This window comes from Scyliorhinus canicula, chromosome 11 (genome assembly GCF_902713615.1).
Source record: "Scyliorhinus canicula chromosome 11, sScyCan1.1, whole genome shotgun sequence".
In the NCBI taxonomy this organism is placed as follows: Eukaryota; Metazoa; Chordata; class Chondrichthyes; order Carcharhiniformes; family Scyliorhinidae; genus Scyliorhinus; species Scyliorhinus canicula.
The window spans coordinates 3,282,409-3,306,460 of NC_052156.1; the positions used below are offsets into that span (position 1 = coordinate 3,282,409).

A 24,052-nucleotide genomic window follows, 5' to 3' on the forward strand; every position below is an offset into this window, starting at 1 on the left:
TTCAAGGGCTATGGCCTTGACAATATTCCAGCAATAGTACTGAGGACGTGTGCTCCATGCCCTTAGCCATGCCCTTAGACAAGCTGTTCCAGTACAGCTACAACACTGGAATCTGCCCAGCATTATGGACAATTGATCAGGTATGGCCTGTTCACAAAACGCAGGACAAGTCCAACCTGGCCAATTACCGCCCCATCAGTCTACCCTTGATTATTAGCAAAAGTCATCGACACTCCTATCAAGTTGTGTAATAACCTGCTCATTGACACTCAGTTTGAATTCCGCCAGGTCCATTCAGCTCCTGAATTCATTACCGCCTTGACCTAAAATTGGACAAAAGAGCTGAACTCCAGCGGTGCGGCAAAAGTGGCTTCATTTGATAACAAGGCAGCATTTGACCGAGTGTGACATCAAGGAATCATAGTAAATCTGGAGTCAATGGGAATCGGGAAAAACTCTCCGCTGGTTGAAGTCATGCCTACCTCAGAGGCTTTTGGTTGTTGTTTTTGGAGGTTAATAATCTCAGTCCTGAGAGGTCACTGCAGGAACTCCTCACTCAACTTCAGCTGCTTCATCAATAACCTTCCCTCTGTTGTAAGGTCAGAAGTGGGGATGTTTGCTAATGATTACATTATTTTCAGCAACATATGCGATTCCTCAGATGCTGAACCAGTCCGTGTCTATATGCAGCAAGGCCTGGATACATTCAGGCTTGGGCTGATATGTGACAAATAGCATTCATACCGCTCAAATACCAGGCAATGACCATTTCCAAAAAGAGAGAATTGAATCATCTCCCTTGACATTCAATAGCATTTCCATTACAGAATTCCCCTCTGGAGGTTACCATTGACCAAAAACTGAACTGGACTGGCCATATAAATACTGTGGGTGCAAGAGCAGGTCAGAGGCTGGGAATTCTGCAGAAAGCAACTGACCTCATGATTCCCCAAAGTCGGTCCACCATCTACAAAGCACAGGACAGGAATATCATGGCATCCAATTGCCAGGGTGAGTGCAGCTCCAACAACACTCAAGAAGTTCAACACCATCAACGCTACACATTAGATCAGCACCCAATCCACCACAATAGTCACTCATTCTCTCCACCATCGCGCAGTGACAGCAGTGTGTACCATCTATAAAATTCACTGCAGCAACTCGCCAAGCTTCCTTCCACACATCTTCCCAATTCCACAACCTCTATTACTTAGAAGGACAGATGACACACATCAGGGATCACCATGTGCAGGTTTCTCGCCAAGCCACTCACCATCCTGACTTGGAAATTTATCAGTTCCTTCATTGGCGCTGGGTCAAAATCCTGAAACTCCTTCCCTAACGACACTGTGGGTGTACCAGCAGCTCTGGGACTGCAGCAGCTCAATATCACCTTCTTAAGGGCAATTAGTGACGGAGAATAAATGTTGGCCTAGCCAGCAACGCCAACATTCCTTTAACGGACACAAAACATTCTTGCCAGCATTGTGTACAAATCATTATTCTGTATTAACGCCTGGTTGATTTACAGAGAAACATACCCAACAGTTGACAGTAATTGCGGAGTAGTTATCTGAGGGAAAGTTATCATCAATGAAGATCGGATTCGCTGTTCACTTTGGGTTTCAAAGGAAGATGTAGATGACGTATTACTGCTTTCATTTTTCCCTAGCAAGATAAAACAATCAGAAACATCCTGCGTAACTATATACACTGATCTGCTTAAGCAATCCATTCAATGAAAGTGTTTATTGCTGTGCAGATAATTTATTGCAAGTCGTAGAACATACAGGGCTTTCTGTCTTCAACAGTACTCATAACGTCAACTTTAATAAGAACAAAAAGTGCTGGAGAAACCCAGCAAGTCAGGCAGAATCTGTGGAGAGAAACAGAGTTAATGGGCGGGATTCTCTGGTCACATCCACCAGGTGACCGGAGAATCCGCCCGAGGTCAATGGACTTTCCATTGTCCGCCTCTCGCCCTTGGCGTTCTTGCGATGGGCGGGGCGGAAGAATCCAACCCAATGTTTCAGGTTGATAACATTTTGCTCAGTTTTTGCTGCATTTTTTACTTTAATTTCAGATTTCCAGTGTTCAGGAGGACCTATCATTCCTTTTGGTACCCTCAGTGTCATATGAATGTCCCATTAAGAAAAGCTGTTGTCTTATCACATGGCTTCAGTGATGTCATTGTGTGGGTGGAGCCGGGCTGTGGCTGTGAGCTTTTTAAGTTTCATTTTCAGTTTGACTGCTGTGGACTCAAGGAGAAAGAAGTGTTTTGTCTCTCTATTTTCATTTTAAAAACTGTTGTGACTATATGCTTTGGTAACTTAAAAGATATATTCAGGGAAAGCCAGTCTCATTCAAGTGAGAATGCAGAGTGCTGGGTCACGCCCTTGAACAGGGGCTTTTGTTCAGTGAATTTTGTTTTTGAATTGGAACAGTTAAGGGGGAATTCATTAAGTGTTATACATAAATTATTGTAGCTGGGTGGGGTCTTTATCTTTGTAATTGATAAAAATTCTTGCTGTGTGTTTACATAGATATGTTAACTAAGTTCTTAGAATAAAGCTTGTTGTTTATTTTGGTTAAAATGTCTCGGAAGACTGATGAATCACACCTGAAGTTCATCCTAACCAAATTCAACATAAAGATTGTCGGTCAGGTGGACTTCATAATATACTTTGGAATTTCTAATTCCTGGCCCATAACATGAGTATCTGCTATCCTTCACAATACATTGCCTAGTGTTCCATATAGCACATCAATGGCGACCATCTCTATAGTGTATTCAATGCCTACTGTCTCCTTTACTACTCTAAATGCTTAGTCGTTCTTATTGTACACTCCATCAGATTCTTAGTTTTCTCATTTCCAGAGCAAAGGCACCCTCTGCTCAAACTTTCCTTACACTTGAGAGTCCTCATTTTGAAAACCGTATGTAATATTTTTCTGCACTTTCTCCAATATTCAATATCCTTCTTGTAGTATGGAAGTCAGAACTGTACACTGTTCTCCGAGTGTTGTCCAATCAGGGTTGTATATAAATGTAACTGTCCTTCTTTTGTGTTTTATTCACCTCATCAAATAGTTCCTGTAAGTTGAAAGGAATGCTTGTACTCCTCATCTGCATGTGTTGCTATTTGTAGTGATTTATATATCTGTATTTCCAGATCCCTTTGTTCCTCTGCACCACTTACGTTTCTTATCTTCAGACAGCTGTTGAACAGGAGTTACATATAGAGCCAGTCTGGGTTAGGGTGACAGACTTCTCTCCCAGGATCACTGATCCCAGCTGGATTTGTACCAAAATCTGAGAGCTTTGTGATCACCATTAATGAAAAATCACAGAACCACAGGAGGAGGCTATCCACCTTTGGGTTTTTTTGCCAATCAACTTGAATCGGTGCGTTCTAGTTCTTGATCCTTCTATCAATGAGAACAGGTCTACTCTGTTCAGACTCTGTTCACACCCCTCATGACCTTGAACACCCCTATCACTAATCTTTTCTCAACCTTGTCTTAAGGGAAGAGCCCAAATGTCTCCAATCTACCGACCTAATGACAGTTCCTCATCCCTGGAACCAATTTGTGAATATTTTCTGCACTCTCTTTAATGCCTTCACATCCTTCCCATCCATTCTGTTACCAGTTCCCTGACTCCACATACGCTGACCTTTACAATGCTGCTCTCATGTGGGACCTTCTCAAAGGCCTTCTAGAAACCCATGTATATCACACTGTATTATCCCTAACTACTCTTTTAATTATTTCAGAATGTTGGGTAAATGTGAATTTCCTTTTAGCTGATGATATTTTATTACATTCTCTGTCTCTGGATGATTTGTTATTTAATCTTTTAGCAAAGATTCTAGTCTCTTCCCTGCAACTGACCCGAGGTAAGCTGCTTTCTATATTGGTCCGACCTTTCTGAAGACAGGAATTCGATCATCTCTCGCCCTCTGGTTCGCAGTATTCCTTTACTCCTGAATTTGAACATATGGAGTCTAATGTCTCTGCTTAATCTGCTTTTTTAAGTATCCATAGCTTAATCCATTCTCCAAATCCATTACTTATTCCATCCCGTACCGGCCTCCCCGAACAGGCGCCGGAATGTGGCGACTAGGGGCTTTTCACAGTAACTTCATTGAAGCCTACAAGTGACAATAAGCGATTATTATTATATTATTATCTATAGAAGGACAAGGGCAGGAAACAGAAGGGAATACCACTATCTGCAAGTTCTTCTCAAAGTCACTAACCGGCTTGACTTGGAACTATATTGCCATTCCATCACTGTCACTGGGTCAAAATCCTGGAACTCTCTTAATAATAATAATCTTTATTAGTGTCACAAGTAGGCTTACATTAACACTGCAATGAGGTTACTGTGAAAAGCCCCTAGTCACCACATTCCAGCGCCTGTTCGGGTCACAGAGGGAGAATTCAGAATGTCCAATTCACCTAACAGCACGTCTTTCGGGACTTGTGGGAGAAAACCGGAGCACCCGGAGGAAACCCACGCAGACATGGGGAGAACGTGCAGACTCCGCACAGACACTGACCCACGCCAGGAATCGAACCTGGGACCCTGGCACTCTGAAGCAACAATGCTAACCACTGTGCTACCATGCTGCCCAAAGTGCACTATAGCTGTACTTACATCAGATGAACTGCAGAGTTTCAAGAAGGCAGCTCACAACTACTTTCAAATGGGCTATTCGGATTGTGCAATAAAATTTTGGTCTTTCTACCAATGCTCACATCCCATGCAGTAAAGGAAAAGTCCTCAGCAATGTGGTTGACTCTTAATTGCCCTGTGAAATAGCCGAATAGGCCTCTCAGTTTTATTCCAGGAGTGAGTTCATCGCCACCTTCTCAAGAGCAGTAAAGGATGGGTAATAAATGCAGGCCTTGCAAGTGAATGAATTTTCAAGAGTCTCGCACAGGGAGGTTTAAATAGCATGTAGCACAGGACATATGTCAATCAGTATATACATTTGTAATTACTAACTTTTGCGGTGAACAACTTCTGTCTTTGCTTTTGGATCTGAATGGAACTTCAGGGACACGCTATTAGATCTACAGGGATTAAAAATAGATAAAAGTTCATTTTCAAATAAATAATTGCCGTGTTTCATTATCCAGTGACTTTTACTTCATGAAGTTGGTTTCAAACACTTCCATAATGATAAAACTGAAGCATGTTGAAGAAGATATCAAAACAATTTGGGCGCAATTTAATGGCCACATTGCCAGAAAAGCAGCTTGCAGCGTGGAGACCGCGTTTCCCAGCATCGACACGACTCTCAATATCGCAATCTCGCAAGACGCTGTGATCTAAATCCCGCCCATTGCAGGCGTTATCACTTTCTCGCAAATCAACATATTAAAGCGACACAGCTAGTCTCACTTTATTCCCAAAGTATCCGAGGCGTGGGATCAATCTCCTTCAACTCGGAGACCTCGGGAAAGCGCCATTCAGTACTGGTCTCCACAAATGGGGACCAAATGGAACGGCACGCGTGGGGGTCGCCCAGGGGATCGAAAGACCCCAGGTGCTTGTCGTTTGGGCAGGGTGGTACCCTGCACTTCTGCTGCTACCCATGTACCTGGGTGCCAGCCTGCACTGCCAGGGTGCCCGGGTGGCACTGCCAGGGTGCCCGGGTGGCACTGCCAGGGTGCCCAGGTGGCACTGCCAGGGTGCCCGGGTGGCACTGCCAGGGTGCCAGCCTGCATTGCCAGGGTGCCTAGGAAAGTTTTAGCGCAGGTGCAATCGGGCCGGGATGACCTGCATGGGTGTTAGTGAAGGGTGGTTGTGGGGGGGTTGGGGGTCACTTTGAGAGCCTTGGAGATTGGGACACCATTTAAAAATTGCATCCCAATCTCTCACTAGACTGAGGAGTTCCGGAGATCAGAGCTCCTCAGTGCACACAACGGGGCTAAGTTCCGCATTGAGGCTCCTTATGAAATGTGAGTTCCAATTTATCGCCTTGCACTTCTCAGTGCTGCGAGTGCCAGGAAACACACGGCTAACCGCGCTCGCTATGGGGCTTTGTTCCCATTTAGTAAAATTGCATCCAAATATGTGCAAATATATGACCTGTAATAATCCAATAGAAATTTAGCCAAAGAATCATCTGACTTGAAGCCCATTTCCAATTTCAGCTGCTGCCAACTTCCACTTTGCGCACCAATATTAACCATCTTTTTTCTCCGCAAACGGTAGCGTTCCAGGCGCCGACGTTTTGCCTCTTCTGGTTGTAAGTAAGCCTGGCGGCCACGTCTTGACGAAGGTTTAGACGTTACTGTATTCTCCATTCAAACCTATCTGTACAGCTTCAGGAAGTGAACTAAAATATTAGAAACAAAATGAAAGTACGACTGATCAAAGAGTGCTGAAGGAATATTATGTTCAACGTTGCTTTAATATTAATTTTTTAAATGCAGAACATACTGACATCTTACAAAATACTTAAATACTGTTCTCATGAAGTTGAAGTTAGATACAGAATAAAGTTCCCTCAACACTGTGCCCATCAAACACTCCCAGGACAGATACAGCACAAGGTTACGTACAGAGTAAAGCTCCCTCTACACTGTCCCCATCAAACACTCTGAGGACAGGCACAGCACGGGGTTAGGTACAGAGTAAAGCTCCCTCTACACTGTCTGCATCAAACACTCCCAGGACAGGTACAGCACGGGGTTTGGTGCAGATGTAAAGCTCCCTATGCACTGTCCCCATCAAACAGTCCCAGGGCAGGTACAGCACGGGGTTAGATACAGAGTAAAGCTCCCTCTGCACTGTCCCCATCAAACACTCCCAGGACAGGTACAGCACGGGGTTAGGTACAGAGTAAAGCTCCCTCTGCACTGTCCCCATCAAACACTCCCAGAACCGATGCAGCACGGGATTAGATGCAGAATAAAGCTCCCTCCACACTGTCCCCATCAAACACTCCCAGGACAGGTACAGCACGGGGTTAGATACAGAGTTAAGCTCCCTCTACACTGTCCCCATCAAACACCCCCAGGACAGGTCCAGCACGGGGTTAGATACAGAGTAAAGCTCCCTCTACTGTCCCCACCCCATAGAGGTGTAGTCCAGCAAAATATTCTCAATTTATTGAAAGCTTCGGCAACCTTAAATCCAAAGTCACCCATTCCTCAATGTTCCCGACACTACTGCCGTATATATCTAGTATATATATAAAATATTTTCTGAAAATCTATATAATTTGCATTTGAATGAATCAATGATAGATGCTCGCACCAACCCCATAGACAGCCTATCCCATCGATTGGTGAAATTCTCTGAAATGTAATTTCCCGGTTAAGTTTAGAATTTCCCACCATTGAGTATAGGCATGCCGTTTGGTTTTACTGCAGATGAGGTGAGGTAGCTTGTTGCACTCTATTATCCAGTGACTTTAGAGTCCAAGAATCGGTAATCGTGTCACCTCTGAACCTTCACTATTCCGGTGAGACCACACACAGCTTAATTACTCCTTGTCATCCAATTCTCCCATCCCCTGGGCATTCTGATTGCTTTCTTCTGTTGTCTGATATCACATGGTGCACAATGGTCCATATTGTAAAGGAAGAGGTACTTGCAGCTTGGAAACCCTTTCCTTTGGGACATAGATGAAGACTGAAGAAATCCTGTTACTTTGAAAGGCAGTCCCTTTTTGTGAAGTGAAACGGATTGGGCTGGTTCTCCCAAAATGGGGGTATATCGCTACGCCGGTGTAAAAACGCTGGCCTTCACTCCCCAGTTTCCTGCAAAAATACTTACCTGCAGGGGGCTAGCAGGGACCAGGGGAGCATCACGCAGCTTTGGCTGTGGATACGGGCCCCTTCACTTCCGGTTCCAAGTCCGCGCATGCCCACGGCATCGGCCTCCAGTGGCTGCGCCGAGCGCCATGGAGGACTCGCCCCGCGAATCAACACGCACAATCTAGGCCCCCCCGATCGAACGCGCGCCACTGCGTCGAACCGGCCTGATCGTTGCCCCAGCCGCCCATTAGGCCCCCCCCAGGTGCTCGATCCCCCCAGCCCCCACCAGGGCTGCCGTGGACTGAGTCCGCAGCTGCTGCGCGACTGGCCATACCACATTAGTGCCACGCCAGGAACTCGGCCGGTCGGGAGCGGAGTAGAGCTGGGAGGGCCTCTGGTAATGAGCCGCACGGCGTAAATCGCGCACAAGAATTGCCAGAGCGGCGGTGGGCCCAATTCAGTCGTGAACTTCAATTCTCTGTCTTCGCACCAATCGCGATTGTGCCGCATGGCTGCGAAGAATCCAGCCCATGGCTTTATGACAGTCTGATCATTTCACGATCACCAAAATTCATACTAGCTTTTTATTTCAGGTTTATTTAAATTAGAACATAGAACATAGAACAGTACAGCACAGAACAGGCCCTTCGGCCCTCAATGTTGTGCCGAGCCATGATCACCCTACTCAAACCCACGTATCCACCCTATACCCGTAACCCAACAACCCCCTCTTAACCTTACTTTAATTAGGACACTACGGGCAATTTATCACGGCCAATCCACCTAACCCGCACATCTTTGGACTGTGGGAGGAAACCGGAGCACCCGGAGGAAACCCACGCAGACACGGGGAGGACGTGCAGACTCCGCACAGACAGTGACCCAGCCGGGAATCGAACCTGGGACCCTGGAGCTGTGAAGCATTGATGCTAACCACCATGCTACCCTGCTGCCCCAATTGAATCTAAAGTCCGAGCAGCTGCTGTGGTCGAATTTGAACTGGTGTCTCTGGATCATTAGATCATGCCTCGGGATTACTAATGCAGTCGATGGTTCTATCACATTAATTAGAGGTTAATTGCTGCTCCTCAGGGAAACGTGCCCTCAGACTGGCAGCTTCTTGCAACTCCTGGCTCTGTTCCTTTGGCTAAAGGCAGGTGTTGAAGATCAGTATAAAGCAAAGTAAATGATCGACTGTCTTCTTTAAACGTCATACTCATTCAGTGATGGGTTCAAATGTTGCCCTGGAGCGATGGTGTTTAAACCATTCAGGTGCAGGTGGGCCTCTTTCTGCTTCTGAAATCCTGGAGTGTACAAACTGCTGTGAGCTCTGCTACTTTCAGTGTGGTTCTGAGTGAGTCCAGCTTGCCATAGGTGCCATTTGAACAGACTGAGGCCATAGCTGCCAAAGATCCCATGGTACTGTTCCAAGACTGGGAAACCTATGAGGCAAACATTCATCCTCAAACCCCAGTGCTGAAAAGAAATCCACTAATCATTTATCTCACTGCCATTTGTGACGTCTGGTGGCTGAGGCTCTGGGTCCTCAACAAACCACTCCGACTCACTATCTTAGACCATAACATATAGGAGCAGAATTGATTCTGCTCCGCCATTCAATCATGGCTGATATGTTTCTCATCAGCATTCTGCTGCCTTTTCCCTGTAACCTTGATCCCCTTATTAGTCAAGAACCTACCTAACTCTATCTTAAAGACATTCAGAGACTTGGCCTCCACAGCCTTCTGTGCAGATTCACCACCCTCTGGCTGAAGAAATTTCTCCTCAGTTTTAAAGGATTGTCCCTTTAGTCTGTGGCTGTGGCCTTGGGTTCTGGTCTCTTCAACTGATTTTTCATGTCAACTTTATCTTGGTCTCTCAGTATTCCATAAGTTTCATAAGACCATAAGATATCGGAGCAGTATTAGGCCATTCGGCCCATTCAATCATGGCTGATATCTTTCTCATCCCCATTCTCCTGTCTTCTCCCATAACCCTGATTAATCAAGAACCTATCTATCTCTGTCCTAAAGACACTCAGTGATTTGGCCTCCATGGCCTTCTGCGCCTCAGAGTTCCACAGATTCACCACCCTCTTGCTGAAGAAATTGCACCTTATCACAGTTTTAAAGGATCATCCCTTCAGTCTGAGGCTGTGTTCTCGGGTTCTAGTTTTTCCTCCCAGTGGAAACATCCTCTCCATGTCCACTCTATCTAGGCTAGAGATCGCCCCCTCATCCTTCAAAACTTCATTGAATACAGACCCAGAGTCCTCAACAACTCCTCATATGAAAAGCCCTTCATTCCTTGGATAATTCTTGTGAACCTCCTCTGGAACCTCTCCAAGGCCAGCACATCCTTCCTTAGATACAGGTCCAAGCAGGGGAGGTGGTTTGGTCACACTAAATTGCCCCTTAATTGGAAAAAAAAATTGGGTACTCAAACATTTTTAAAAAAGATCCAGGGCCAAAAAGTGCTCACAATATATCAAATGGGGTCTGACTGGACATCCTTGCTCTTGTATTCTAGCCCTCTCAAATGAATGCTAACGTTGTATTTGCCTTCCTTAAGAGAATCCTGAACTAGGACTCCAAGGTCCCTTTGTGCTTCTGATTTCCGAAGCATTTTCCCATTTAGGAAATAGTCTATGCCTCTATTCTTCCTACCGAAGTGCATAACCTCACACTTTTCCACATTTTATTCCATCCACCACTTCTTTGCCTACTCTCCTCGCCTGTCCAAGTCCTACTTCAGCCTACCTGCTCCCTCAGTACTACCTGCCCCTCTACATATCTTTGTAGCATCTGCAAATGTAGCAACAATGGCCTCAGTGTCTTATTCCAGATCGTTAATGTATATCGTGAATAGTTGTGGTCCCAACACAACTCCCCTGAGGACCCCTGAGGAACAGCTCGTCACCGGCTGCAACCCTGAAAACGACCCCTTTATCCCCATTCTCGGCCTTCTGCCAGTCAGCCAAATCTTCCATCCATGCCAGTACCTTGCCACTAACACCGTGGGCTCTTACACATCGGGGGCAGCTACACCACTTTCACATCGGGGGCAGCACGGTAGCATTGTGGATAGCACAACTGCTTCACAGCTCCAGGGTCCCAGGTTCGATTCCGGCTTGGGTCACTGTCTGTGCGGAGTCTGCACATCCTCCCCGTGTGTGCGTGGGTTTCCTCCGGGTGCTACGGTTTCCTCCCACAGTCCAAAGACGTGCAGGTTAGGTGGATTGGCCATGCTAAATTGCCCTTAGTGTCCAAAATTGCCCTTAGTGTTGGGTGGGGTTACTGGGTTATGGGTAGGGTATGGGTTATGACCTTGGGTAGGGTGCTCTTTCCAAGAGCCGGTGCAGACTCGATGGGCCGAATGGCCTCCTTCTGCACTGTAAATTCTATGAGATTATCTTATATTTTTAAAATAAATTTAAAGTGCAAATTTTTTTTCAAATTGAGGGGCAATTTAGCGTGGTCAATGTACCCACCCGGCACATCTTTGAGTTGTGGGATTGAAACCCACACACACACACGGGGAAAATGTGCAAACACCACAAGGACAGTGACCTGGGTCCAGGATAGAACCCGGGTGCTCTGCGCTGTGAGGCAGCAGTGCTAACCACTACACCACCATGGGCTCTTATCTTGTTTAGCAGCCTCCTGTACAGCATCTTGTCAAAGGACTTCTGGAAATCCAAATAGATCATATCCACTTACTCTCCCTTGTCTCAATTCCTCGTTACTTCCTCAAAGAATTCTAACAGATTTGTCAGGCATGATCTTCCCTAGACGAAGCCATGCTGACTCAGCTCTATTTTATCATCCACTTCCAGTACTCCGAAATCTCATCCTTAATAATGGACTCTACAATCTTACCAACAACCGACATCAGGCTAACTGGTCTATAATTCACCGTCTTCTGCCTCCCATCCTTCTTAAACAGTGATACTACATTAGCCATTTTCCAGTCCCCTGGGACCTTCCCTGACTAGTGATTCCTGAAAGGCCATCACCAATGCCTCTGCAATCTCCTCAGCTATCTGATTCAGAGTCCTGGGGTGTAGTTCATCCGGTCTGGGTGATTTATCCATCTTGTCCATAGTCATGGCCACTACACACACCTCTGCCCCCTAACTCTCTTGAAGTTCTGGAATGCCACTGGTGTCGTCCATCATCAAGCTGTTGCAAAGTAACTATTCAGTTCCTCTGCCATTTCTTTATTCTCCATATTACTTCTCCAACCTCATTTTCCAGTGGTCCGATGTCCATTCTTGTCTCTCTCTTACCTTTCACTCTTGCAATCTGCTTTTATATTACTAGCCAGCTTACATTCATATTTCATCTTCTCCCCAGTTATTGCTTTTCTCGTTGTCCTTTCCCGCACTATCGCTGTATGCCCTGATATATTTAATATTTGGAAATTACAGATCTGTCTTAAACATGCTCAATGACTGAGCCTCCACATTCCTCTGGGGGACAGAATTCCAAAGGTTCACAACCCACTGAGTGAAGAAATTCCTCCTCATCTCAGTCCTAAATGGCACAGCTTATTCTGAGACTGACTCCTGGTTTTATACAAACCTCCACCCTCCCCCACCCCCATTGCAATATCGGAAATGCAGCACAATTTGAAATTTACATACAGTACATTCCCACAAACAGCGATAATGACCTGGTCTGCTGTTTTTATGATGTTCATTAAGGACTAACTACGGCCGGATTTCTGGGGAAAATCTCCCATGCTCTTCATCGAAGTAACTTTGTGCAAACTTTCACAGCCAGCCAAGAGTGTGGCCGGAATACCAGTTTAAGGTAAGCTGTAAGTTTTGGTGACTTTAAACAAACTCCCACACACGCTCCTCAGGCTGCCAACCCTCCAGGAATTCGCCTGGAGTGTCTAGGAATTGAAGATCAGTTTCCAGGATAAGCTGTGTGACCCTGGAGGAGAATCAGGCAATCATCGGGACATGCAAAAACAATTTTGTTTTTGAATTTCTTGATACATTTCTCTTTACCAGATATAAAAATATTAGAAATGGGGAAATGGCTGTTTGGCAGTCAATCATCATTCGGTTGGGTAGCGAGCCTTTGTGCTTTCTGATTGGTAGAGGATGACAGCCCGTCGTTAACTTTTTACAACTTTTATTACTGATAGTTGAAATACATTATGTGGTTTATAAACTGTAAGGGTTATAATTGGCAGCAACAAGGACAAGGAAAGAAGGGCCATAGAGAATTGCACTTAATCTAATATCAAGCATCTTCCAAAGATTTAATTTAAAGGGGTAATTCATGGCAGGAGAGCTCAAGACGTGATTTGCTCCTCTTGCCGCATGTGGGAAGCCCGGAATATTTCCAGTGCCCAGGACCAGCATGTGTGCAGCAAGTGTTTCCAGCTACAACTCCTGTAAGCCAGGGTTTCTGAGCTGGAGTGGCAGTTGGGGACACTGTGGAGCATCCGACAGGCGGAGATAGCATGCATAGAGATGTGGTCACACCGCAGGCTCAGACTTCGCAGGCAGGAAGGAATGAGTGACCATCAGGTAGAGCAAGAGAACAAGGCAGGCAGTGCAGGAATCTCCTGTAGCCATTCCCCTGAAAAACAGATATACTGTTTTGGATACTGTTGAGGGGAATGACCTCTCAGCGGAAAGCAGCAACAGCCAACTTCGGTGCAACATGATTCGTAATGCAGAGGGGAGGAATGGAAATGCAATAGTTATAGGAGATTCAATTGTAAGGGGAATTGATAGGCTTTTCTGTGGCCCAAACGAAGACTCCAGGGTGGTATGTTGCCTCCCTGAGGCTAGGGTCAAGGATGTCTCGGAGCAATTACAGGACATTCTGGAGGGGGAGGGTGAACAGCCAGTGGTTGTGGTACACACCAGTACCAATGACATAGGTAAAATAAGGGATGCAATCCTAAAAGCAGAATATGGGCGTTAAGAAGAATGCTGAGAAGTTGGACCTCTAAAGCAGCGATCTCAGGGTTACTACCCAGTGCCACCTGCTAGTCAGAGTAGAAATAGCAGGATATATCAGATGAATACGTGGCTGAAGAGATGATGTGAGGGGGAGGGGTTCAGATTCCTGGGGCATTGGGACCAGTACAAACTGGACGGGTTAAACCTGGGTAGGACCGACACTGATGTCCGAGGGGGAGTATTTCTAGAGTGCTTGGGGAGGGTTTAAACTAAAATGGCAGGGGGTGGGAAGCTATCCAAGGAGTCAGAGGAGGAGGAAACAAGGACAAATACAAAAGACAGAAAGGGGAGTAGGAAAAGTGATAAGCAGAGACACCAAGGGCCAGATTCAAACAGGACCACAGTAAATGTGTTAGGAGAAACAATGCTAAAACGATAAGCTTAAAGACTTTGTGTCTTAGCACGTGGAGCATTCACAATAAAGCGGAGAGGAGGAATTCCTGGAGTATATAAGGGATGGTTTTCTGGACCAATACTTTGAGGAATCAACTGGAGAACAGGCCATCCTGGACTGGGTATTGTGTAATGATAACAGAATCATTGGCAATCTAGTTGTGCAAGATCCCTTGGGGATGAGCGACCATAATATGAAGGAAATTTTCATCAAGGTGGAGTGAAGTAGTTAATTCTGAGACTAGGGCCCTGAATCTTAATAAAGGAAACTACGACGGTAAGAGGTTCTAGTTGGCTATGATAGATTGGGGAACATTACTTAAAGGGATGACAGTGGATAGGCAAAGGCAGTCAAGGAGCGCATGGACAAACTACAACAATTGTTTATTCCTGTCCGGAGGCGGGGCTGAGGTTGGACGTGGAGCCATAGGTGGGGCTGGGTGTGGAGGCGGGGCCGAGGGTGGAGGCGGGGCTGGAAGTGGGGTTGAGGTGGGGCTGTGGGTGGAGGCGGGGCTAGGGTAGAGGCGGAGCCAGAAGCAGGGCTGAGGGTGGAGGCGGAGCCAGAGGTGGGGCTGAGGGTGGAGGCGGGGTGAGGGTGGAGGCGGGGCCAGAGGCAGAGCTGAGGGTGGAGGCAGGGCCAGATGTGGGGCTGTGGCTGGGGCGGGGCTGGGGGTGGAGGCAGGTCTGGGGGTGGAGGCGGGGCCAGAGGTGGGGCTGTGGCCAGGGCTGGAGGCAGGGCTGGGAGTAGAAGCAGGGCCAGAGTTGGGGCTGAGGGTGGAGGCGGGGCCGGAGGCGGGGCTGTGGCTGGGGGCAGGGCTGGGGATGGAGGCAGGGCTGGGGTGGGGCTGTGGCTGGGGCGAGGCTGGGGGTGGGGGCGAGGCTGAGGGCGGGGCTGTGGCTGGGGCTAGGGGTGGAGGCAGGGCTGAGGGCGGGGCTGTGGCTGGGGGCAGGGCTGGGGCTGGAAGCAGGGCCAGAGGTGGGGCTGTGGCTGGGGCGGGGCTGGGGGCGGGGCTGAGGGTGGAGGCGGTGCTGGAAGTGGGGTTGAGGTGAGGCTGTGGGTGGAGGCGGGGCTAGTGTGGAGGCAGGGCTGAGGGTGGAGCTGAGGGTGGAGGCAGGGCTAGGGTGGAGGCAGGGCCAGAGGCAGGGCTGAGGGTGGAGGTGGGGCTGAGGGTGGAGGCGGTGCTGGAAGTGGGGTTGAGGTGAGGCTGTGGGTGGAGGCGGGGCTCGTGTGGAGGCGGGGCCAGAGGCAGGGCTGAGGGTGGAGGTGGGGCTGAGGGTGGAGGTGGGTCTGAGGGTGGAGGCGGGGCTAGGGTGGAGGCAGGGCCAGAGGCAGGGCTGAGGATGGAGGCGGGGCTAGAGGTGGGGCTGTGGCTGGGGCAGGGCTGGGGGAAGGGCTGAGGGTGGAGGCGAGGGTGGAGGCGGTGCTGGAAGTGGGGTTGAGGTGGGGCTGTGGGTGGAGGTGGGGCTGTGGGTGGAGGTGGGGCTAGTGTGGAGGCAGGGCCAGAGGCAGGGCTGAGGGTGGAGGTGGGGCTGAGGGTGGAGGTGGGGCTGAGGGTGGAGGCGAGGGTGGAGGTGGGGCTGAGGGTGGAGGCGAGGGTGGAGGCGGTGCTGGAAGTGGGGTTGAGGTGGGGCTGTGGGTGGAGGTGGGGCTAGTGTGGAGGCGGGACTAGAGGCAGGGCTGAGGGTGGAGGTGGGGCTGAGGGTGGAGGTGGGGCTGAGGGTGGAGGTGGGGCTGAGGGTGGAGGCGAGGGTGGAGGCGGGGCTAGGGTGGAGGCAGGGCCAGAGGCAGGGTTGAGGGTGGCGGTGGGGCCAGAGGTGGGGCCGAGTGTGAAGGCAGGGCTGTGGCTGGGGGCAGGGCCAGAGGCGGGGCTGTGGCTGGGGGGTGGAGGCAGGGCTGGGGGCAGGAGTGAGGGTGGAGGTGGGGCGGGGTGGAGGTGGGGCGGGGGTGGAGGTGGGGCGGGGGTGGAGGCAGGGGCGGGGCTGGAGGCAGGGGCGGGGCTGGGGGCAGGGGTGGAAGCGGGGGCAGGGGTGGGGGCAGGGGTGGAGGCAGGGGCGGGGCTGGAGGCAGGGGCAGGGCTGGAGGCAGGGGCGGGGCTGGGGGCGGGGGTGGAGGCGGGGGCGGGGGTGGAGGCAGGGGCGGGGGTGGGGGCGGGGGTGGGGGTGGAGGCAGGGGCGGAGGCGGGGCTGGAGGCGGGGGTGGAGACGGGGCCAGAGTTGGGGCTGAGGGTGGAGGCGGGACCAGAGTTGGGGCTGAGGGTGGAGGCGGGGCCAGAGTTGGGGCTGAGGGTGGAGGCGGGGCCAGAGTTGGGGCTGAGGGTGGAGGTGGGGCCATGGCTGGGGCGGGGCTGGAGGCAAGGCTGAGGGTGGAGGCGGGGCCAGAGTTGGGGCTGAGGGTGGAGGTGGGGCCACGGCTGGGGCGGGGCTGGACGCAAGGCTGAGGGGGGAGGCAGGGCCAGAGTTGGGGCTGAGGGTGGAGGCAGGGCCAGAGGCGGGGCTGTGGCTGGAGGCGGGGCTGTGGCTGGGGGTGGAGGCAGGGCTGAGGGCGGGGCTGTGGCTGGGGGCAGGGCTGGGTGTGGAGGCGGGGCCAGAGGTGGGGCTGGGGTTGGAGGCGGGCCAGAGCTGGGGTTGGGGGCGGGGCCAGAGCTGGGGTTGGGGCCAGAGCTGGGGTTGGGGGCGGGGCCAGAGCTAGAGTTGGGGGCGGGGCCAGAGCTGGGGTTGGGGGCGGGGCCAGAGCTGGGGTTGGGGGCGGGGGCGGGGCCAGAGCTGGGGTTGGGGGCGGGGCCAGAGGCGGGGCTGAGCTAATCTGAGGCCTGAGGCCTAGTTGCCCACAAAAGGCACCTCAACTGAGGCAAAGACAAAACAAGCAGCAAGTTTCACAGCGCATTCATTGCCAAAGTGAACATTTCGCTGTCCCCCTGCGCCCCCCCGGCTAATTCACCGCAAACCGCCTTTGAAGGGAAATCGCCTCAACCGTTAAACCGCCAAACCCCCGTACAGACCTTTGACCTCTCCCGCCGTGAGGTCATTGCGGTGACGTCACGTCAAACGCGTCACGCGGACGGCGCCCATGTCTGGTGACGTCACTCCGCAAGCCTGCGCTCGGCTCCGAGGGGCAATGACCAGGGGGCGGGGCCTGGAGGGGGCGGGGCCGGTGACTGTGGGCGGGGCTGGAGGCCGAAGGCGGGACAGGGGGCGGGGCAATGCCTGGTGTGGAAGGTTTGTTCTGTGAGGCGTTGCTAAGCAACCAGACAAACCTGGGTGGCCATGGCAACCAAACAGGGACGCTCCTGGCACCCGGAATGTGAGCTGCTGGCAACATTCTGTCTGCAGACCCTCACTCTGCAGACCCTCACTCTGAGATCCCTCACTCTGCAGCTCCTCGCTCTGCAGCTCTTCACTCTGAGATTCCTCACTCTGAGATCCCTCACTCTGCAGCTCCTCGCTCTGCAGCTCTTCACTCTGCAGCTCTTCACTCTGAGATCCCTCACTCTGAGATCCCTCTCTGCAGCTCCTCACTCTGCAGCTCTTCACTCTGAGATCCCTCACTCTGAGATCCCTCACTCTGCAGCTCTTCACTTTGAGATCCCTCACTCTGAGATCCCTCACTCTGAGATCCCTCACTCTGCAGCTCTTCACTTTGAGATCCCTCACTCTGAGATCCCTCACTCTGAGATCCCTCACTCTGCAGCTCCTCGCTCTGCAGCTCTTCACTCTGAGATCCCTCAATCTGCAGCTCTTCACTCTGAGATCCCTCACTCTGAGATCCCTCACTCTGAGATCCCTCACTCTGCAGCTCCTCGCTCTGCAGCTCTTCACTCTGAGATCCCTCAATCTGCAGCTCTTCACTCTGAGATCCCTCACTCTGAGATCCCTCACTCTGCAGCTCTTCACTCTGAGATCCCTCACTCTGAGATCCCTCACTCTGAGATCCCTCACTCTGAGATCCCTCGCCCTGCAGCTCCTCGCTCTGCAGCCCCTCACTGTGCAGCTCCCTCCCTCACTGCAGACCCTCACTCTGCAGCTCCTCACTCTGCAGATCCTCACTCTGCAGCTCTTCACTCTGAGATCTCTCACTCTGAGATCCCTCACTCTGAGATCCCTCACTCTGCAGCTCCTCACTCTGCAGCTCTTCACTCTGAGATCCCTCACTCTGAGATCCCTCGCCCTGCAGCTCCTCGCTCTGCAGCCCCTCACTGTGCAGCTCCCTCCCTCACTGCAGACTCTCACTCTGCAACCTCCTCACTCTGCAGACCCTCACTCTGAGATCTCTCACTTTGCAACCCCCTCACTCTGCAACCTCCTCACTCTGTGTTCATCCTCACTAACCTCACTTTACACAATTCCAGACTAACAGTGACTCAATTCTAACTACTCTGACTATCTGCAGCCTGGTTCTACTAGAATACCTTCCCCAGGTATGTATTCAGGAGAATAGTGCAAAGAAAGGGAGGAAACCGGGTTTCATGAACAGCTAGTGGTACCGTGATGATGTCCCTGGACTAGTCATACATCAGAGCAGCCTGGTGCTCTGAGGACTGGTATTCAAAAGTTGAATTCAATGAAGAACTCTGGAATTTAAAGCCAGTCTCGGTGATGCTGACCATGAAACTATCGATTGTTGTAAACCCCATCTGAATCACAGAATCTTTACAGTGCACAGAAGGCGGCCAATTGGCCCATCGAGTCTGTACTAGCTCTCGGAAAGAGTATCCAACTGAGTCCCACACCCCTGCCTTATCCCCGTATCCTTGTACATTCTTTCTTTTCAGATAGCAATCCATTTCCCTTTCGAATGCTTCAATCAAACCTGCCTCCTCCACCCTTAGGCAGTCTGTTCCTGACTCCAAGCACTCTCTGTGAAAAATGGTTCCTCCTTTGGGGAAAGAAATCTGGCGTCCTTACCCTCTCTGGCCTACATGTGACTTCAGACCCACAGCAATGTGGTTGACTCTTAACTGCCCGTCTGAAATGGCCCAGCGAGCCTCTCAGTTCAAGGGCAATTAGTTGTGGAAAACAAATGTTGATGTTGTTAGTGAAGCCCAGACCTTGTGTAAGAATAAAGAGAAGGAAACGAGCAGCAGGGCTATGGTGAGCGAGCAATCTTTCAAGATGGAGGCTGCATTCATACCCAGGTGGGGGAGAAAATGGACTCGGCCAGTGATATTGCTTCAGATTTCTGTTGGTGAATCCAAATCACCAACTTTTTGGTGAGAAACGGTTTCCCTTCACAGGGTGTGGGTGCGTCTCTGACTGGACCAGCATTTATTTCCAATCCCTAACTGCCCATTGAGGAGGTGGTGGTGAGCTGCCTTCTTGAACTCGCTGCAGTCCGTGTGGTGTAGGTACACCCACCATGCTGTCAGGGAGGGAGTTCCAGGATTCTGACCCAGCGACAATGAAGGAACGGACGATATATTTCTAAGTCGAATGGTGCCTGATTTGCAAGGGATCTTGTAGGTTGCAATGTCCCCATGTGCTTACTTCCATATCATCCTTCGATGTTAGGGATTGTTGGTGAGGGAGATGCTGCGAGAGAGGTTCCAGCGAGTTACTGCAGTGAGTTTTGTAGAATGTGCACACTGTGTCAGTGGTGGAGGGAGTGAGTTTGGAAGGCAGTGGTTGGGGGTCAATCAAGCGAGCGTGGTGTCGATCTTCGTGAGTGTTGTTGGAGCAGCATGCATCCAGGCATGCAGAGAATATTTAATCACATTCCCAATTTTTGCCTTGTGGATGTTAAAGAGGCGTTGGGAAGTCATGAGGTGAGTTACTCACGAGCGTATTCCCAGCCTCTGACCTGCTCTCATTAAGTTTGTGAAGCTAATCACCACACCGTAATAGACATCTCAGTATGATCATGCCTCTACTTAAAAACATTCCCCTGTCTGGATGGTTTTTGTTCGAATCACAAGATGATTCTGAATCTCAGTCTCTGTTGGATCAATTTAGATCAAGTTGCTTGGAGAAAACTTGCCCAGAAATGGCCACTGACGCCCAGTCTCACTCAACAAAGCCCCCTGAGACAGAAAATTCAGCTGCGATGTCAGGTAGGAATGTGAATATATTTTGCCTACCTTTTATGTTATTTTCTAATGCTAACCAATGAGATGAACCATTTCATTATGCTCCCTCTACACTGTCCCCATCAAACAGTCCCAGGACAGGTAGAGAACGGGGTTAGATACAGAGTAAAGCTCACTCTACACTGTCCCCATCAAACACTCCCAGGACAGGTACAGCACATGGTTAGATACAGAGTAAAGCTCCCTTTACACTGTCCCCATCAAACGCTCCCAGGACAGGTACAGCAGAGGGTTAGATACAGAGTAAAGCTCCCTCTACACTGTCCCCATCAAATACTCCCAGGACAGGTACAGCACGGGGTTAGATACAGAGTAAAGCTCCCTCTGCACTGTCCCCATCAAACACTCCCAGGACAGGTACAGCACAGGGTTAGATACAGAGTAAAGCTCCTTCTACACTGTCCCCATCAAACACTCCCAGGACAGGTACAGCACGGGGTTAGATACAGAGTAAAGGTCCCTCTACACTGTCCCCATCAAACACTCCCAGGACAGGTACAGCACAGGGTTAGATACAGAGTAAAGCTCCTTCTACACTGTCCCCATCAAACAGTCCCAGGACAAATACAGCACGAGGTTACGTTACAGAGTAAAGCTCCCTCTACACTGTCCCCATCAAACACTCCCAGGACAGGTACAGCACAGGGTTAGATACAGAGTAAAGCTCCTTCTACACTGTCCCCATCAAACACTCCCAGGACAGGTACAGCACGGGGTTAGATACAGAGTAAAGGTCCCTCTACACTGTCCCCATCAAACACTCCAGGACAGGTACAGCACGGGGTTAGATACAGAGTAAAGCTCCCTCTACACTGTCCCCATCAAACACTCCCAGGACAGGTACAGCATGGGGTTAGATACAGAGTTAAGCTCCCGCTACACTGTCCCCATCAAACAGTCCCAGGACAGATACAGCACGAGGTTACGTACAGAGTAAAGCTCCCTCTACACTGTCCCCATCAAACACTCCCAGGACAGGTACAGCACAGGGTTAGATACAGAGTAAAGCTCCCTCTACACTGTCCCCAGCAAACACTCCCAGGACAGGTACAGCACGGGGTTAGATACAGAGTAAAGCTCCCTCTACACTGTCCCCATCAAACACTCCCAGGACAGGTACAGCACGGGGTTAGATACAGAGTAAAGCTCCCTCTACACTGTCCCAATCAAACACTCCCAGGACAGGTACAGCATGGGGTTAGATACAGAATTAAGCTCCCGCTACACTGTCCCCATCAAACACTCCCAGGACAGGTACAGCACGGGGTTAGATACAGAGTAAAGCTCCCTTTACACTGTCCCCATCAAACGCTCCCAGGACAGGTAAAGCTCCCTTTACACTGTCCCCATCAAACACTCCCAGGACAGGTACAGCACAGGGTTAGATACAGAGTAAAGCTCCCTCTACACTGTCCCCATCAAACACTCCCAGGACAGGTACAGCACGGGGTTAGATACAGAGTAATGCTCCCTCTACACTGTCCCCATGTGGTGAATGTAACTCCGTAATTCACACTGTATTATTTATACATGAGACCATGCATTTGTAAGCGCAGTTGCGTTACCCGACCACTAGGGGGAGTAGCGCTGGGAATGCTTAGGAGTTTGTACAGGGCTCCACCCTTGGCTCTGCCCACGACTTCTCCCCCTGGACTGCTGTATAAATACCAATGCTCAGAGCCAGTCGTTCAGTTCATCGAGAGTTCAACGCGGAACAGGCTGGCTCTGTTATAAGTAGATTAAAACCACTGTACATCTCTTAAAGCACGTGTCTAGTGAATTGAGTGTTCCATCAATTTAATCTACTTAAGAAACAGTCAGGATCAATCATGGAATCAGCCCTCAAGCCTGAGCGACTGGAACTCGACCCACAGGATGCAGAGGCAAAAGAAATGTTTTCTCATTGGCTGCGGTGTTTTAAAGCCTACCTGGCGGAAGCAAGCACAGCCGAAACAATGGAGGAGCAGGAAATGAGCCTACTGCACGCGAGGGTGAGCCACAGAATCTCTACTCAACTAAACTGCGCCGGTTCGTATACTGAAGCCCTAGCGTTACTCGACAAAATGTATGTGAGGCCTGTTAATGAGGTCTATGCACGACACGTGTTCACTACTCGCCGCCAGCGGCCTACGGAATCGCTCGCAGAATTCCTGAGAGAGCTTAAAACTTTATCTAGTGACTGTAATTACCAGGCGGTAACCGCGGCAGAACATAGAGAACTTGCTGTACGTGATGCCTTTGTTGCGGGCCTTAGGACAAATTACGTGCGCCAGCGACTGCTGGAAAATGGGGCCCTAAATCTTGAAGCGACTGTTGAACTTGCTACCACTATGGAGGTCTCCTTCCGCAGCCTCACCTTGTTCCCTGCGGACCCCGCGACCCCGTCATGGACCCCAACCAGCGACTCCCCCAGGCCTGCGCCGTGCGGCCGCCCAGCCACAATGCTGCCCCAGCCCGCCACTTTTGCGGCCAGAATCAGCACTCGCGGCAGCACTGCCCGGCCCGCAACGCGACCTGCAGCAGCTATGGGCGAAAAGGACACTATGCCAGAGTGTGTCTGGCGAAGAAAGCCCCAGCCTCTAACCCTCCCACGGCTCAAAGCACTCGTTCCCTGAATTCACAGGCCTGCAGGCCCCGAAATGCTGCAGCCTGTATACCGACTCCGCCCCCACCAGACATGTGCGACTCATGGGGGCGGCCATCTTGGGATCCATCCCCTTCACACTCTGAAACGCACCTCGATGACTACAAACTCAGAGGGCAGCCATCACGGGGCCACTCCAGCTCAGCTGATCGAGCCGCCGACTACCCGCAACTCAGCGCGGTCACTATGGACCAATCGCGCCCGAAGCATCTGCAAAACTCGATGGCAGAGGTCCAACTCAACGGGTACAAAACGCCATGCCTCTTCGACTCCGGGAGCACTGAGAGCTTCACACACCCAGATCTGGTAAGACGCTGTTCGCTCCCCGTTTTCCCCGTGCAGCAAACTATTGCGCTCGCTTCAGGCTCCCACTCGGTCCAGATCCAGGGACGCACCGCCGCGACACTCACAATCCGAGGCGCTAGCTATGCAAAATTTCAACTTTATGTCTTGCCCGAACTCTGCGCGCCACTCTTATTAGGCCTAGACTTCCAATGCAACCTTAAGAGCCTCACCCTCAGCTTCGGCAGGCCCCTGCCCCCACTCACTATCTGCAGCCTCGCCATGCTGCGAATCTCCCCCCCTTCCCTCTTCGCCAATCTCACACAGGATTGTAGACCCGTAGCCACTCGTAGCAGGCGGTATAGCCTGCAGGATAGGGTATTTATCAGAGCAGAGGTCCGAAGGCTTCTCAGTGAGGGGATCATAGAGGCCAGCAATAGTCCCTGGAGAGCTCAGATGGTGGTCGTTAAGACCGAGGAAAAATTCCGTATGGTTGTCGACTATAGTCAGACCATAAATAGATTTACGCTCCTCGACGCATATCCCCTCCCCAGGATTGCAGACATGGTAAACCAGATCGCCCAATATCGGCTATTTTCCACGGTGGATCTGAAGTCTGCATACCACCAGCTCCCAATCCGCCCGGAGGACCGCCACTACACGGCACTCGAGGCCGATGGCCGCTTCTTCCATTTCCTCCGGGTCCCTTTCGGCGTCACTAATGGGGTCTCGGTGTTCCAACGAGCAATGGACCGAATGGTGGACCAGTACGGGCTGCGGGCCACGTTTCCGTATCTGGACAATGTTACCATCTGCGGCTATGACCAGCAGGACCACGACGCCAACCTCTAACATTTTCTCCAGACGCTCAGAAATCAAACCTCACTT

The 24,052-nt window shown here is 50.6% G+C and overlaps 2 protein-coding genes across 6 annotated transcripts in view; one reads left to right on the forward strand and one right to left on the reverse strand.

Moving 5' to 3' along the window:
- Window positions 1–24,052, reverse strand: part of LOC119973715 — a 103,993-nt gene that overhangs the window by 40,279 nt on the left and 39,662 nt on the right. For 2 of the 4 annotated variants that reach the window (XM_038812111.1, XM_038812109.1), the window contains exons 1-4: window positions 17,158–17,243; window positions 6,104–6,353; window positions 5,015–5,082; window positions 1,542–1,668 (exon numbers count right to left, since the gene is read on the reverse strand). In XM_038812111.1, coding sequence (XP_038668039.1) covers window positions 1,542–1,668; window positions 5,015–5,082; window positions 6,104–6,321 — 413 coding nt within the window. In that variant the 5' untranslated portion in view covers window positions 6,322–6,353; window positions 17,158–17,243. Of the gene's footprint in view, window positions 1–1,541; window positions 1,669–5,014; window positions 5,083–6,103; window positions 6,354–17,157; window positions 17,244–24,052 lie in introns of those variants that run through there. The other 2 variants (XM_038812110.1, XM_038812112.1) reach the window with 2 other exon arrangements.
- cfap100 (cilia and flagella associated protein 100) overlaps window positions 17,438–24,052 on the forward strand; it is a 73,933-nt gene continuing 67,318 nt past the window's right edge. Inside the window, exons 1-2 of one of the 2 annotated variants that reach the window (XM_038812114.1) lie at window positions 17,438–18,573; window positions 20,105–20,202. In XM_038812114.1, the coding sequence (XP_038668042.1) occupies window positions 20,136–20,202 (67 nt within the window). In that variant the 5' untranslated portion in view covers window positions 17,438–18,573; window positions 20,105–20,135. Of the gene's footprint in view, window positions 18,574–19,623; window positions 19,918–20,104; window positions 20,203–24,052 lie in introns of those variants that run through there. The other variant, XM_038812113.1, reaches the window with a different exon arrangement.